We start from the raw sequence: 15,429 nt of genomic DNA, 5'->3' as shown, positions 1-15,429 counted from the left end.
GAACATAATTGCCAATTTAGGGACAGTTAAATTAATTAAGTATTCAATTAAAGTTATGACCAATAAGGACACACAAAAACAGTGATTAATAGGTAAGCAAGAGACAAGATTGTTTTACTCAAGATTTTATTTATTAATTCTATTGTGCTTTTATAACTTAACAGCACATAAGCATAAACTGGATCCCAATCACCCCCTTCCAAGAAAATATAACAAAACATGATTTTGCAGTGCTTCACCCCTTGTGATCGGTTGGATGGGAGGGATACAGTTAAAAAAAGAAAAAGAAAAGAAAATAATTTGCAGAAAAATAAAGGCACAACCAGCACTCGCTGCTTATCCCAGAGACTTCCTGAAATACTCCAGCCAGCTACATCTACAGGAGGGGGCACTGACCTCGCCACATAGGACAACAGCGTAAACTTTGTGTCACTATCAAACACCTTGACCTGCAGTAGCCCTTTCTCAGTGCAGTTTCTGGGGGGAAATGACAACCTGGGACAACCAGACAAAGGAATGCTACCATCTCTTGGTGGCTCTACTTAAGTCTCTGGCAGTTCAGTTTAACTGCAGTATAGTTTAACCTCCCACCCCAAACCAAGAAAAAGAAAACATCACTATGTACAGGGAGAACACGCTTCTTTACCATGGTCTGTACAATTTGAGCCTATACATTAATTATTCTTTACTGCAAGGAAACCAATATTACAAAAAATGACGTGGGGGTGGTGGGGGGACAACCAACTGCAAAAAGAAATCTCCATGACTCGTCATCCCTTTTTCAGGTTAGGCCTCATCAAAAGTGGCAACTTCAAGGTTAAAGACAAGCATGGTGTGACTCAGTCTATGCATCGTCTTAGAAATTAAAGTTCACATTTATCCCAGTAATGGGGTGGTGGAGATGGAACAAAAGAAAAAAACAAGGTTGTACTATCCACCATGTTTGAAATTCTCACGGCCGGAACTCCAGTTCATCTACGCTTATGACCTTAGCAGGCATAGAAGGAAGCGGCTGCTCGAGCACATCTGAGCCGAACCACTTGGACAGACCAAGAGGGGGGCTGCCCCCATGTCGCTGGGAGTTGTGTGTCCGGTGAGGGCCATGGCTCTGCGACTGATGTGGGTGCACTGCAAGATAAAGATTTAAAAGAATTGGAAGAGAGAAAAACATTCAAATATTGTAACTACAATATGGAGGTATAGATGGTATGCACATGCATAAAGTGAATGGCAAATTGCGTGGCAAAGTCAGTTTAACGTTGTTAATGCAATCAGATAAGACTTTTCTGTTTGGATGTATGGGCTGTCAAGGCCACTCAGGCGTTCATGCATAACTTCCGGGTTTGATGATGTCACGAGCATACCCTCTATTCATAAGGGGGAGAGCATGTTGCATTTTATATTTGAGTTTGAATACAGTATGGCACATCAACAATCATTCTATAACTGTGACGACTCCCTTTTGGAACAGCTTAGTTGTCAGTGAATATCCCATTAATTTACTCCATGTTTCAGAAAAAGGCAAAGGTACAAGACTATACATAATTATTTTAGGGTGAACAAAACACTTAGACCATTATTGCATATACCCAGGGCTTAAAGCCAAAATAAATCCCAATTGGTCTCCGGTTCCAACTCTGATGTGGACCCCTCTGGGGTTTAAGAGGTTTTAAGCCCTGCATATACCATTACCGTTCCAATGCTTCCACCAGAATAATTGTTTAGCTTGTATCTTCTTAACTGTAACAAAGTAGTTGAATGGGAAATTTTCACAATGCTGTACAAGCATCGGTCCAGGCCAATTCATGTACCGGTAGTTGCAGGAGAAACTCTCAGGGCTGAAACATTTCTTAAAATAATCGCCTGTGTGTGAGACTTGAGGCATTATTTTAAAGAAGTTGACAAGCTCTACTATTCAGGACATCACTGCTACACTTCGGTAGTGTAGTACTTCGCCATAACATTGTATATATTTGTTCTTAACTAGATCGACATACAAATGTGTGGCTTCTACAACCACACAGTAGAGTAGAGTGTTACGACATTATAGCCGATAATAAAATAGTCTATGTAGAAAATGAAAGGAGTTTTACTTCTGGCACATCAGCGTTGAGCTATATAGTTCTTGCTTCATAAATGCACAGACTAGTAGAGGCTTTGCTGTAAAATGATGTTCTGGCTCCAAGAAAAGTGCCATTGATCACACCATTTGTTCAAGAATGTATATACAAATTATACCAGGATGCTTTTCATTTAGTAACACTAAATTAACACATTCACTTCAATTCATTAATAAATTACATAAAGGGAACACTTTGATCCCATAAGCAGTGTATATACTGCGAATGAATACAAAAACGTATGACCAAATGTTTCCAATAATTATTTGAGCCGTTGGTAGATTAGGGCTGCCACTAACGCATGCATCATTTCCTTCCGAAACCACATACACAAACAACTCCACTAGCAAGCCAACAACTCAAATGTGCCACCTCTTCAAATGCTCCCATATTGTGGATGCCAAACAAAGTCCATCTTAAATGTTGCAAGTAATCTTTTAAATCATTGAGGGTGAAATGCTCCCAGACCTTCGATATTTTTGGACAAGATAGTTTCTGAATAGGGTGCCGTCCACCATTGTCATTTGCCATTTTTGCCCCACTAGGTGGAGCCAGACATTCAGAAACCATAGTGGAAACGTACTTTGTCTCTGTTGCTGAAGTTGTTGCTGCATTACTGCTAACTGCATCTGAGTGCTGGTTCGGGGAGGTAGGAGAGGATGCCCCGTGGGACCTAGCGGGTAGAGGGGTTGTCCAAGTACGGCAGGGTGCAAACCTTGGAGTTGTGCAAGGTCAACATGCGGTGGAAATATGCCTGAAGAAAACAGCAATAGGTGAAGGAAAAATACATTTAGCATACTCTAATCAACTGTGATAATCAAAGTCACTGTAGACCTATAACATGGTTGTAAAAATACAGAACCAACCTGCTTGCAACAAAGCAGGTCCAAGCTGCTGGGGCTGCATACCCTGTGCTAGCATCCGCTGCACCATACTGGGGTGAATCTGGGGCGGAGGAGGGCCACGCACCATGGGTACATGGGATAGCAGCGGTACAGGGTAGATTGGGCATGGGAAGGTTGAGGCTGGCCCCGGATTCACCAGCGTCGGTGTGTGCTGTCCAGAGCCTGGCCTGAGACGCTCATGGTCTTTGCTCACAAAGTTTTGTGATGAAACTTTCACCCCCCCGGAGTGGGAGCCACTCCCATTCATCGACTCCAAATAAGAGTTTGGGGACATGTCTGGAATTCCATAACCAAAGTTCCAATGTTAAACAACACTTTGCAATTGTAAAAAATACAAATGGAAATTAAAAAGATCAATTAAGTGGTGGTGAGCACATCAAGTGTATATACCATCATGGGAGCGTTCCACCTCATCCTTACATTCTTGACGATTGCCTGGCTCATCTCTGCTTTTCTCTTTCGTTTCATACATTTTACGTATCACCGACGTAGGGGTAAATGATGGTGATAACTGAAAGATAAACAAATATTTATGAGGACAATGCTTGCATGTTGGACAAAGTTAAGGGATCAGCTAACCAAGTCATTAATACTCACCATGCTAGTGACATTGCCAGGAGAGTTTCTTCCTGCAGGGTGAGGGCCTGGGCCAGGGGATCTAATCGTTCGTGGTTGCCTTAAAGGAGGGCTGAAATTTTAAAATAGTTTGTCACACAAAACCATTGCAGTTTAGCTTTAAATCATTATCACATCATTCTCAAGTACCACAATCAACATAATAACAGGATTCTTAACTGCAGTTTTTTAATCTATAAAAGCAAGGTTATATATTTTTTCCTCTACCAAAGCATAAAAGACCTTGGTAGGCCCTAAAGTATTAAAAGGAAAAACAAACTTGTTTCGGAAGGCCTTGTCTTGTGGTTGATGGTTGTAACCAGTTTGGAATGAGTGGTGGGCATGCAGAGCAAGGTCCTGCTGGAATGCAAAGTTTTCCAGGTCAGCCTGGCTAGCAGCCATAGACAGTGCCCTCATCTGGACAAACACAAAATACAACATGAGGTTGTTCAAGGTTACCTCCCCATACTCCAATGAAGACTACATCCATCTGTCTCAAAAACATCTGTTTCCAGGTGAATCGTATGGTTAAAACTACATTTTCTTTCACCTGCTGTGGAGTGGGTCCAGGGCTGATAGATCTATGCACATCTGTAAACTGCTCCGCCATCATGGGCTGAGATCCAACTGGATATCCTGGACAGAAAAAGTTTTAATTACATCTACACACCTGTAAAAAAAACCCCCCCAAAAACCAGCAAATAGTTTTTTATTTCTACAATTAAGGGAGAAAAATAAAATTAAAATTAAAATAAGTATTCCCCGGAGCACAGAATTCAGTCATAGCGGAATTGCTGCATTCATGATTTGAGGCATTTTGTTCAACACAAGCGACTCCTGTCAATCTTAACCAATCAGGATGGAATATGAAAAATCGGACAGCTCCATGACTATAGAGATAATGTGTACCGATTTGCGTGGTCAAGTATGCCCATTAAACCATCTACACCAGATGTATTAAGACAATAATGAATCATGGTGTCCATGATCGACAAAGTACTGTCTGATGTTAGCACTGAGGATTTGTCACACATTGCTAAGTAGTTCTAATATACTGTACTGTAGATATAGGTAAAGCTCACCATCATCTATAAAGGCTACAGCTCACATTTTGTAGTTGCATTCTTGAAAGACATCACTTAGCATCTTTAAAATTAAATTACCTGAAGGTTGCACCTTTACAATTAACTGACCTGAAGGTTGCAAACGTCTATGAAAGTAGTCAGGTGATGGTGCCCTCTGTGGAAAGAGAGGGGGTGAGGGACCCTTATGCAGTAGTCCATGTAAAGGAGTAGAGGTTACTGCAACGTCAGAGCCACTCAGCAGACTGCCAAGTAGATTAGGAGAGCTGCTGCGGGGTGGACCGTGGCCTCCCAGAAGCTCCTAATAAAAACAAACACCTTAGAAAGCATGGCATAACATTTGCATGCACCAGGTTCAAGAGTAGGTTGGACGGAAAATGTAATTTAAGCTTCAAGTTACCGGTATACCCATTCTATCACTGCTGTGTAGCGTTAACTTGGTGAAAATCCTCAATCGTATGCATACTCCAAAAAATTGACTACTGTCAATATTTGTATATTGAAAACTATTTCTAAAATGGTGCATCTCATACTGCAGAAGAATGGGCAGAGACTAAAGCCCAACTGATATATAAACCATTTGATGACATTCGTATAGGCAGTTGTGTCCCAAACTTTAAACCTTTTAAAAGTTAAAATACTATATCTAAAAATGTGATCTTGTTCATTGTATAATTAAAAAGGTGGTGCAATTATTAGTTTTGTTATAGTTAAAGCTCTCTCTCTCTATATATATATATATATAGATACAGGCAGCTCTTTAATAAACATTTTCATCCAATAGAGAACAATTAACACTAGCATGTCTGAAGTAAAACAGACACAGGTAGCATGTGCTTAAATTCACATTTAGAATTTTCTGAGATGATAGAATGGTGATGGATGATGGTCATGGAAGGGGAACCTTCTGAAAGCTTCAAAATCTAAAATAAACGGTCAAAATGACCTCTCAGACATGCTAGTGTTATCCAGCAATAGGAGTGAAACACTAATGACACCATTGAGAATGAGTGTCTTCACACACATCACATCCATGGCACATCTTAAGCTTGCACACTAAAGTATAAATCAGGCCCATCACTGGAGTCATGGACGATGCATAGACTACAAAAAGCATAGCTGCGCCTGTTAATGGCTTCAGATGGTGCAATGAAATACAAAAAGCAGACTGCATTTCATACCACAAATGAGCATTGGCCAGAATGAGTAGAGCATGCTATATACACATACCTGGAATATGTTTTTCTGCTGTTGAGCAGGCACTTGACTATCAGGTCGTGGGACCAAAGCAGCATCTGATGACTGCTGTGAGAAAAAGAGTGTGTATAGTGAAGTTCACAAACCACCCATGTCCTTATAAAACCCCATCCCGCTGGGCATGCTGCTGTAGCACGTGTGCAGTGTGTTAACATTATACTAATGGCATTCAAAAGCCACATCACTAAAGGATATAATTTGGAGGATTAATGCTTGCCCACTGAGATTTGGAATATTGTAGACTCAAATACTAATGAAATATCCTTTGTGCAAGTCAGCCAGTAGTCTGATTGAAATTGCACACTACTCAGCATCACAAACCTTTTTATTCCTTTCAGTTGCCAAACAGCCAAAAGGGGTACTAGTACACTACTGCATAAGAGATGGAATTCCACAAGTTGACTTGTATCTAGGACATTTACGCTTTCATACATCCAACCAAACCGAAACCACAGAAAAGAGGTACTTCACTGATATTTAATGTAAATCCAATTTTCTTTTGTGATAAATATTGGTGAAGTTCCTCTTTATAGTTACAAGACAAATTTATGCCCATCACTTTTAGTGTTGAATGAAAAAGCATGCGTTTTTAAGGATTGCCAGGCATGAGATTACGCTGCATGTCACTGGTGACACATTGTTGGAGTTGTGAGACTTACATTGTTGGAGTTGGCTTTGGGGTGGGGAGGCAACGTTCCACTTGCCTTCATGCTGCTGACCAATTTATTAAAGGCTGACATGTCAGGGTCATGCGAGCGTGGACGGACACTGGGGCCACCTGTTAAAGCTTCCTCCAAGTGCTCAGCCATGAAAGGTGTGCCATCTCCCCTCTGTGGAGGGCACACCTTTTGCACCCGTGGTTGAGGTTCAATCCCCAACTTCATCCTGTTCATTCCCCCCTCCACCTCCTCCAGAGAGAGCACCACTCCCGAGTTGGCTGGAGACAGGATGGGGACAATTAAAAACAAAACCACAAGGAGGATCGAAAGTTGGACCATCTTTTTCAGATGAATAGATAATGCCTGAATTCTTCTGAATTCCAGTCTTTCCATCTACTATGCCAGATTAAAGTAAATGCAGTTTTACTTCATTCATTACACCACATGAAACAATACTTGAGTTTTACAACCTCACTGACAAATTATTGATTTTCCCATTTGGCATCAATACAACCGTCACTAATGTAGATTTTGTATTCCTTTAACCAGTAATCGCAATTTCGGCAGAATGCTTATACATTTCAAAAGGTTGGCTGAAAATGGCTGAATGTTCATACACAAAGGCTTGTTGTAAATCCAGTGAAAATGACTTGGCACTCACTGCTCTCACGTAGCCGAGCTTTGTTGACCGACAGACTGGAAAGGAGGGGCTTCAGGTCTACTTTGGCCTTGTGTAGTATCTCCAAGATGTCCACCTTCTCCTTGTGCTCTGATGATTGAATAGGTGTGAAATATGTGACTGGCCCTTGGCTAGGAGAGGTGCTGCGTGGTTCAAGCCCTGAAGACGAGCAAGACTGTCTTGCGTTTTAAGGCAGCAACTATTCATTCAATAGATTAAACGTAGAATTTGAAGTCATGTCAGACATGTCTGACGAAGACTATGAATATTAGAGTTATGGTGCAATTTAATTGCAGTCATACATCTTAGGAAAAACAATATAGGGGTAAAATGAATAACTTAATAGCTAAACTAATTATAGAATAATTTGTATTTAAGGCCACCGGCATTAATTAATAAACTCGATGGAATTCACGCCAGGATTTTCCACCGTTCAACCCACGAGCCAAAACCCACAACCGGATGTTACAAATGTTACTACTGTGTGTTGTCGCATCCACTCCCGGTCCCGTGATCGGCGGAGAGAAAGCCTCATCGCGACCATAACAGCGTCGGCTATGGGCTGTGGAATAAATCTTGTTTTGACCAGAAATGCCATCTGGGACAAGGAATTGGAGATAAAGGCGAATTAAAGAAACATAGTGGGCACGGGTGCACGAAAAATTCAAGATGGCGCGCTCCAGTGTTGTTGACTTTTTGCGGAGCCTGGGTGTCGATGGTCGCTGAGGGAGCACTTGTTTTACAGATTAGGGTTAGGCATGGTTTTACCGAGGTTAGGTTTAGGCATAGTTTTTGTGAGGTTAGGGTTAGGCATAATTTGTGTGAGGTTATAATAACTCCGCCCTACTAGTAGTAGCCGGTGCTGTAAAACAAGCGTCAGCACCCATCGAAACCCAGGCTCCGCAAAAAGGTAGTCCCTGTTGTTGACAGCATCAGCTCTAGCAACCCAATGCTAATGTAAGTAGCATTACAACATCTAAGGCAATGGCGCTAAGCGTGGTATTTATTAATTGACAGATCTAATTTAAAGTGCAGGAGATCAGTTGCCATCCCAATGACTGTCAGCAGTAACTTGCACAATCAAAGGTCTGCATATTGCCAGGTTCTCCCTCACATTGAAATGACATCAGGATTAAGACATTTGTGTAATACTCAGGAGAACATGTTTACAGCCCATAAAGCATTATGGGACAAATGCTTTGAACCAACTGTAGAAACCCGCTCATTTTTACCCGCTAGTCTCTCCAGCTCTTCATGGGGTGTCGACCTCAAACTGCTAGAACGACTGCCTGAAGGGCTCAGGTTACTGGAGAACCATTGACTGAAGCGGCTGGCTGATACTGGACCATCCCCAAGAACATCTTCTATCATCTGAAAGACACAAACAGCAAGGCTTTGTGAGACAGAGTCGGTGGCCCAGAATGGGGACTAAAGGGTCTGAGGACAAAGGTGACACTTACGTTTCGAAGGCTCTCCGTCTGTTTAACACAGAAGGTGCTAGAAGACGGGATGAGGTAGTTTTATTGGATGCATTGCTGGTTGGAATTGTGCCGTTTAAACTTGGAACCAGTCTTTGTTGAACTTCTTATTCAGCTCTCATATTCGCTCAGTTTCTAAAATAGGCAGCAGTGCCAATGTGGCAGTGATGATGGGCATAAATTTGGATTGCTGCTTTATGTTCAGAATCACTTTCTGTACCCAAGCAATAACCCATGATTGGCAAACCAGAAAGAGCACCATGTAGTGACAAACAAATGCCATCACAACAGAAAAACTTCAGTGAAGTGTATGTGCAGTAGAGGTATTCATATTCAAAACCTTCCATTTTGTCCAAAAATCTTTACTGCCAGTGGGCTGTGTGCAGTGTGCACCAATGAGTCTTTTCCTGAGCATTTTGAAATGTTTTCAATGGGAGAACCGCATATTTATTTACACTATGCTGGAAACGGCAGCAGCATGACAAGGCTCCTTTTAATCTGGCTAAAACATTTTTCAACTTTGGGTGTTTAGATTAGCAAAAAGAAAAGTTTTGCATGCATCAAGATATAACGACTTATGTCCAAAAATAGCCAATCTTCTAGCTCACAAGGTGTCGAAACTTTTTTGTGTGCCTATAATGGCATGTCCATAATAAGGATGACATGTTTAAAGTGATTAAAAATGTTGCCTAGCTGCCATACTGCATTAAAAGATTAGAATTCCATTTGGAGTGGCATTCATGAAGACCTCTACTGTTCTGTCTTAAACCTCTAGCCCCAAAACCGGTAAAGTGCTCCCCAGGACTTACAGAAGCCAGTCCTGGCATGGTCTTCTCAAGGTTGAAGAACTCATTGAAGTCAAATTCTCCAGCTGATTGCTCTGGCAGAACAGCATGTGGCACCTCTTGATCAGCTGGGGCTCTGACCACATCTGGCTCTTCCGCCTGTCCACCATTACATTCCACTCCTAAGTGAAAGAATTATCACATTTGAATTAGACATTTTACTGTAAGGCCTACTGTAATGATGAACAAAATTCAAAGTGAATTGATACATTAATCATTAAACCACTACAATTTGTAAATAGATGATTGACATGCCTTCTTTCAGAGATTCTGTCCGCTTCCTTGACCGCTTGTTGTTGGACCTACGCCTGTCATCTTCCAGGATCTTATCATCAAATCCAATGAGCTCGATTGTTTCAGACTGGCTTGTGGGACCTCCAGAGAACCACTCCGGTTCTTCCTCTGCATAAGAATCATTCCTTCTCCTCTCACTGAACACACGTTTGTCACCAAAATCTCTCTGTAAAACAGTTGCAATACAGCAAAACAAACATACCGGTAGTAAGATTAGTATAAGGCTCAAAAATTTCTAAAAATAACCGTCTACAAGCTCATAACACAATGAGACATGCCGTGAGCTTGTAGATCTGACATTTTAGTTAAAAAATAAATACATGTGGCTCCGATAACTGCATGTGGCCAGCTGCCTGTAATTTATGCGGTCATTATTATGACTCTAAATGTGGGCAAGGTTTCAGTCTTATCCGAGGTATCCCTGTCTTTTTCTGGGGCAAATGCCTCGTTTGTATTTATCATATTGCCTGCTATTGTCCGTTTATATTGCACGGTTTTGCACTATATTTTCTAAAATATATTTATATTGTAATGTTTGAGTTCTAGGTTTGTTGGTTGACCTGGTCATGTTAAACGTGCTATATAAATAACATTGAGACGAGTTATCAGAGCCCCATTGACAACTATTATACAGACACAAAAATGTGTGTGAAAAGTTCTGGACACAGATTGCTAGACTCCTGTAGAGTATTGCTGTAAACATATTGCCAAAAAATGCAAATGTGTTTTTACAAGATTAACTGTACCTCAAGCAATGATGCATAATCTACAAACCCTGAATCTCTTGTCCTTGAAATCACGTTCACGTTCCCTTTCCTTCTCCACACGTGCTTCTCTCTCAAAGGCTCGGGTAGCAATGATGCGCCCACTACCAATTCTACGTGCACCACCAAGACGAAGACTCTCATTCTCTTTATTCTCCAGAGGACTGATGGGGCGACGAGTGTGGGCTGGAGGTGCAGCATTGCCCTGACATCCCCCACCAAAGCTGCGCCTCTGTGGGCTGAGTACAACATCCAGGTCATCCTCCTTTAGGCGCTCACGGGGGTCTAACAGAAAAACGGAATACAAGGTCGGGTTTTAAATATTACAAAACACTGATGTACCTTCTAATAGAGCTATACACACAATAAATATTATTGCTATTTAGATATGGTCAGGCCGTTTATAATTGTTGTGGACTTTCAAGGTAAACTATAGCTCTTTTTTAACCCCAACAATGATGCAGGGAAAGTCACCCACATGACCCTCCCCACTCCACTCACAGACGTGCACAACTACATTAAGTGAGCAATTCAGCAGCACATCCTCAGCACGAGACTTTGAGTTAGCCTTGCAGCCTTCGCTACGCTTAAGGGCAAGATAAATACTCCACACTGTGTGCCACACTGTTGGCGTTTCCAGAAAGGCAGCACTCAATCAGTGCCGGGATTCCTTCAAAATAGAAGCTCTGGGGTGCCGGGAATATATTATATTATTATTATTATATATATTTTGAACGAGAGGCAGTTGAGAAGTCAGAAATGAAGAGCTTAGTATATCAGATCAAAACCACAGAGCGCGATTAGGAGATACGAGGCATTCTTTCTGCAGTGGTAAACAGGGAAGTGACCGGACTGCACATGAACGAAGTGTATGGTGGCCTTGGAGTCAAACAAAAAAAAAGTGCTTCTATTCTAAGACTCAATCTGAACCTGTAAAATGACTTCTCAACAAAACACTCTCTCCCCATGCCTTCGTCCTGGTGGAGACAATTACTGAAATTCACTAGACCAAGTGGTGAACTAGAACTACTGATAACTTTCCTCCAACATTGCAACAAATATGGTGGCATCATTATACCCGGAATGGAGTGGCAAAAAAATATTTTCTGGCCTTGATACATCTAAACAGAAAAATCCTATCCTATTTCATTAACTTTTTCCTCTGCAATCTAAGTTTATAAACGTAGCTAGGCTAACGGTACCTACTGGTGCTATCTACGCGTATGTTCGTAGACAACTGTATCCACATTTTCCCCCGCCAAGGTACTGGGGCTCCTTGTGTGTGTGCTTTGCTTCCTTCAGGCCGTGTTGCCATGTGTGCTTATTATAAGCAACCTTCTTTCTGTAAAGTCACATGCAAATAAATTGGTAGTTGCTGGTTGATATTTTTTGGGGCTTGATTCTAAAGTGTATAGTAGTTGCTTATTTGGGCTTGCTTCCACATTTCTTCACATCAAGGAACCCCAGATTAATATGTAATTGTCCAAAGACATCCATCTGAACATATTTTGTGCCTTTTTTTATTAATATTCAAAATATTTCGATTTATTCTCAATGCGTTTTTAAATAACGGATGTACAACCTCACAATGTGTCGCTGTGAGCTTGTGGATCAGCTATTTTAATTTGTGGTTGTTTTCATAGACCTGGCCACTTGTTTCTCTTGCAAAACTGGCAACACTGGCAAACACGCTTTCATATACTCCATATATGAAAGCACCTCCGTCCCCACCAGCTATGGGATTTTTAAATCCAGCTCCGTTGAGCCTCCATTATAACAGGATATTCAAAGCGCTGTATCTCCAAAGGTTTGAGAGCTGTCCATGGTCAGCCGCCGTGCACCAGACGATCGTAAATCATTTGTACCGCATCGCTGAGCAAATGTAACTGGTTGTAATGCTAGCTAAAGGCTGTTAGCCAGTGGTGATGTACTCTTAACAAAGGCCCCCACCTTCCTGAATAACCCGGAAGGGAAACAAGCTCCGTAGAGTTAAGGTGGACCGCAAGCATTCCTTAGGTGTGCGCATGCTAACACTAGATGGCGCTTAAGGAGTTAAAGAATGTTTAAAGCGTTAAACTCACTTTGCCACTCGATTTGCCACCCACTTTATGCATGCGCATACCCTGTGTACACGACCTAGCGCATCTTCAATGATATCAAACGAGAGCAGAATATTCAGAATTTTCTTCTTTTTTGAGTTGGTCTCCAAGGCCACCATACGCGTCGCACTTCGTTTATCCGCAGTCCCAGTCACTTCCTAGTTTACCGCTGCAGAAAGAATGCCTCGTATCTCCTAATCTAGGGCACTCTCCATGGTTTTGATCTGATGGATATAATAAGCTCTTCATTTCTGACTTGCCACTCGTTCAAAAATATGAACGCGAGGGATCATATTTATTATCAGATTCTTAGCGAGGTAAGCAAGCAAAAATATGTCTCGGATTAAAAATCGGCCATGCCTTCCCGGCACCCGAGCTTCAATTTTGAAAGAATCCCGGCGCTGATTGTGTTAATGAGGCATACGTGTCATGTCACTTACCTGGTATTCTGCGTTTCAAAATAACTCTATCGTCCCCATAATCTTTCTTAAAACCATCAACTGGAGAGGTGCGTCCTGAAGTGGGATACAGTGAGGCATGCCACTTCTCAGGGTCCCAGACACCATCACTGAAAACAATTTAAACCACAATCAGAGAAAATAATATTGACACAAATGATGCTGGGGGTAGAAACCAGCTAACTCCTAAATGTAAAAATTTCAGGAAATGAAGACAATATTATTTTAGCTGAGCTTTATTTTTTTTAGCTTTTCACCCATTATGACATGCCCAGAATAGGAACGATAGGGTTCATGTACTGTAGCTAGGATCAGAAAATGTGCTTTCCAAAGAAGAGTACTTTAGGGCTTCCCTTAAATGTCCTCCATACTCCAAATCTTACCTGTCATATTTGTCAGCGAGACATTCCGGCCTTTCATTGGAGCATGGCAATTCCTTTATTTCCAAAAGCTCCTCCTGTAAAAGCATTTATACAATTTAAATTTGTCCTCCATTGATCAAGCCAACTTTGGCATATACATTTTATTTTGTGGCAGACCTCACCTTGGTATATCTGTAATAATTTGCGGTGGCTGACGGTTCCTTCACTTGGTCAATATCAGCATTCTTCTGTTCTTCATTCTTCTGTTCTTCATTCTTCGGCTCATCATTCTTCGGCTCATCATTATTCAGCTCATCATTCTTCAGCTCATCATTCTTCAGCTCATCATTCTTCGGCTCATCATTCTTCAGCTCATCAACACTAGCATCGTTCTCCATGACTGATCAAACAGGCCCACCAATGCACAGCTTCTATCATGATGCAGACAAATAAACATTTGTGTCTGAAACTTTGAATACATTAACAGTTAAAAAAGCACAGGGCAGTACAGTTCAATACAAGGTCTGCTAAGATAATGAAAATGCAAGAAAGCCTATGGGTTGTTTCCATTTGGGGTCCTTAATATTCAATTAATCAGAAAACTAATGTCTGATTACAGATAAATGCCTGCCATATATGCTATATGGTGATGAGTTATGGAGTTGTCACCTCAGTAAATAAAACAAACATCATTCCCAACTTATCAATCTTACTGAAGGCAAAGTGATAAGAGGGCGATTGTGATTTAAATTATTCCCATCTATTGCAATTCTTTAAAATGACCCCATAATTATCATTCAAATGACCATTTTAACATCCATCACAAACATTAGGAAGCAATTAACAAGTTCACTGATGACGGCAAGACGCCTACAGGTGATACGTAGCCGTAATTGGTTAATTGGCATTCTGCCTGCTGTTGCGAATGAAGCAAGATTGGCAATTACAGCACCCATTCCGAAGCATTTATTCGCCTTTTAGATTTTATTAAACAGTCATAATAAAATATTCTCTTGTTTTGGGTTCAGGCTTCAGGCCAGCTATATTAGCACACAAATACAAAGCTTCTGGAGAACGCCTCTCTGCGTTAACGCGTCCCTTTAACCCTTTAGGTCAAAAATAAACATTCAGCCACTTACTTGGTTTGGATGCTGCTCAGAACACGGTTTGTTTGTTTGTATGCCAAGCAGAGCTCGGTTAGCTAGCTAGCTGTTGTGGCTGCTGTAGCTAGCTAGCCAGCTAGCTGCCCGAATGGGGATAAAGGAAACGTCCAGTCGGTTCTGTGGCCGCGGTAACGTCACTAGATGAAGTCTCTGTTGAGGTGGATGAATACAATATGACAGATAAAAGAACGCATTCAATGTACGAAGACTGTGTGTGTATGTGTGTGTGTAAACTCAACTCTATTGATGTCTCCTCTTTCTCTGTTTCGTAGCAGCGATTTTCCTCTGATCACCGCTTTAAGAAGGTCCTCGCAAGGATTACAGCGTGCCCCGCTGCGCCTTTGTACAATTCCGCTGAGTCCAATAATATGTTCTGCACTGACTGTGTGGCTTTATGGTTAGTTTATTAATAGCTAGCTAATACATAGGTCGAAAGATGTGTATTTTGAATTAATTATTAGTATGGATGCTGACATGTAGATACATTGTTTGTGTAAGGTTTAATCGGCATTTCATTGGGCACCTATACTGCCTTTGGGTGTGTTTTATTTGAGTCATGAACCAGTCCGCAGCTGGCATAGACGCCAGTCCTCTTCTCTCCTCCAACGGAATACAAAGCCCCGTCCATGCGCGCTGCCAGGGGCTTGCA

At 41.5% G+C, this 15,429-nt stretch overlaps 1 protein-coding gene across 6 annotated transcripts; it reads right to left on the bottom strand.

The window, feature by feature from the left end:
* Window positions 1-109: 109 nt before the first annotated feature.
* eif4enif1 (eukaryotic translation initiation factor 4E nuclear import factor 1) lies at window positions 110-15,064 on the bottom strand. Of its 6 annotated transcripts, XM_083771773.1 has the most exons (20): window positions 15,020-15,064; window positions 14,757-14,930; window positions 13,800-14,048; window positions 13,639-13,712; window positions 13,238-13,365; window positions 10,709-10,983; window positions 9,896-10,100; window positions 9,605-9,762; window positions 8,550-8,688; window positions 7,300-7,476; window positions 6,639-6,916; window positions 5,953-6,027; window positions 4,834-5,023; window positions 4,191-4,276; window positions 3,921-4,057; window positions 3,623-3,713; window positions 3,416-3,536; window positions 2,987-3,301; window positions 2,704-2,874; window positions 110-1,128 (listed from the first exon to the last, which is right to left on the bottom strand). In XM_083771773.1, exons 3-20 carry the CDS (start codon window positions 14,013-14,015, stop codon window positions 953-955), a joined length of 3,012 nt encoding a protein of 1,003 aa, XP_083627899.1. In that variant the 5' UTR covers window positions 14,016-14,048; window positions 14,757-14,930; window positions 15,020-15,064; the 3' UTR covers window positions 110-952. The 6 variants fall into 6 exon arrangements, with proteins under 6 accessions (XP_083627899.1, XP_083627902.1, XP_083627901.1 ...); XM_083771776.1 differs by having other exon boundaries at window positions 3,446-3,536; window positions 14,757-15,060; XM_083771775.1 differs by having other exon boundaries at window positions 3,623-3,701; window positions 14,757-15,060.
* Between the last annotated feature and the right edge of the window lie 365 nt (window positions 15,065-15,429).

The sequence above is a fragment of the Protomyctophum parallelum genome (assembly GCF_964188405.1).
Source record: "Protomyctophum parallelum genome assembly, chromosome: 8".
NCBI lineage: Eukaryota > Metazoa > Chordata > Actinopteri > Myctophiformes > Myctophidae > Protomyctophum > Protomyctophum parallelum.
This window is presented reverse-complemented; position numbering and strand designations above follow the sequence as displayed.

Excerpts from the sequence above, each read along its gene's own strand:
- eif4enif1 (XM_083771773.1), bottom strand. The coding sequence starts at position 14,015 with ATGGAGAACGATGCTAGTGTTGATGAGCTGAAGAATGATGAGCCGAAG. Across the intron at positions 2,875-2,986 it reads ACCTGCTTTGTTGCAAGCAG|GCATATTTCCACCGCATGTT; the intron begins GTTGGTTCTGTA and ends TGTTTTCTTCAG. Across the intron at positions 1,129-2,703 it reads ACTTCAGCAACAGAGACAAA|TGCACCCACATCAGTCGCAG; the intron begins GTACGTTTCCAC and ends TTTATCTTGCAG.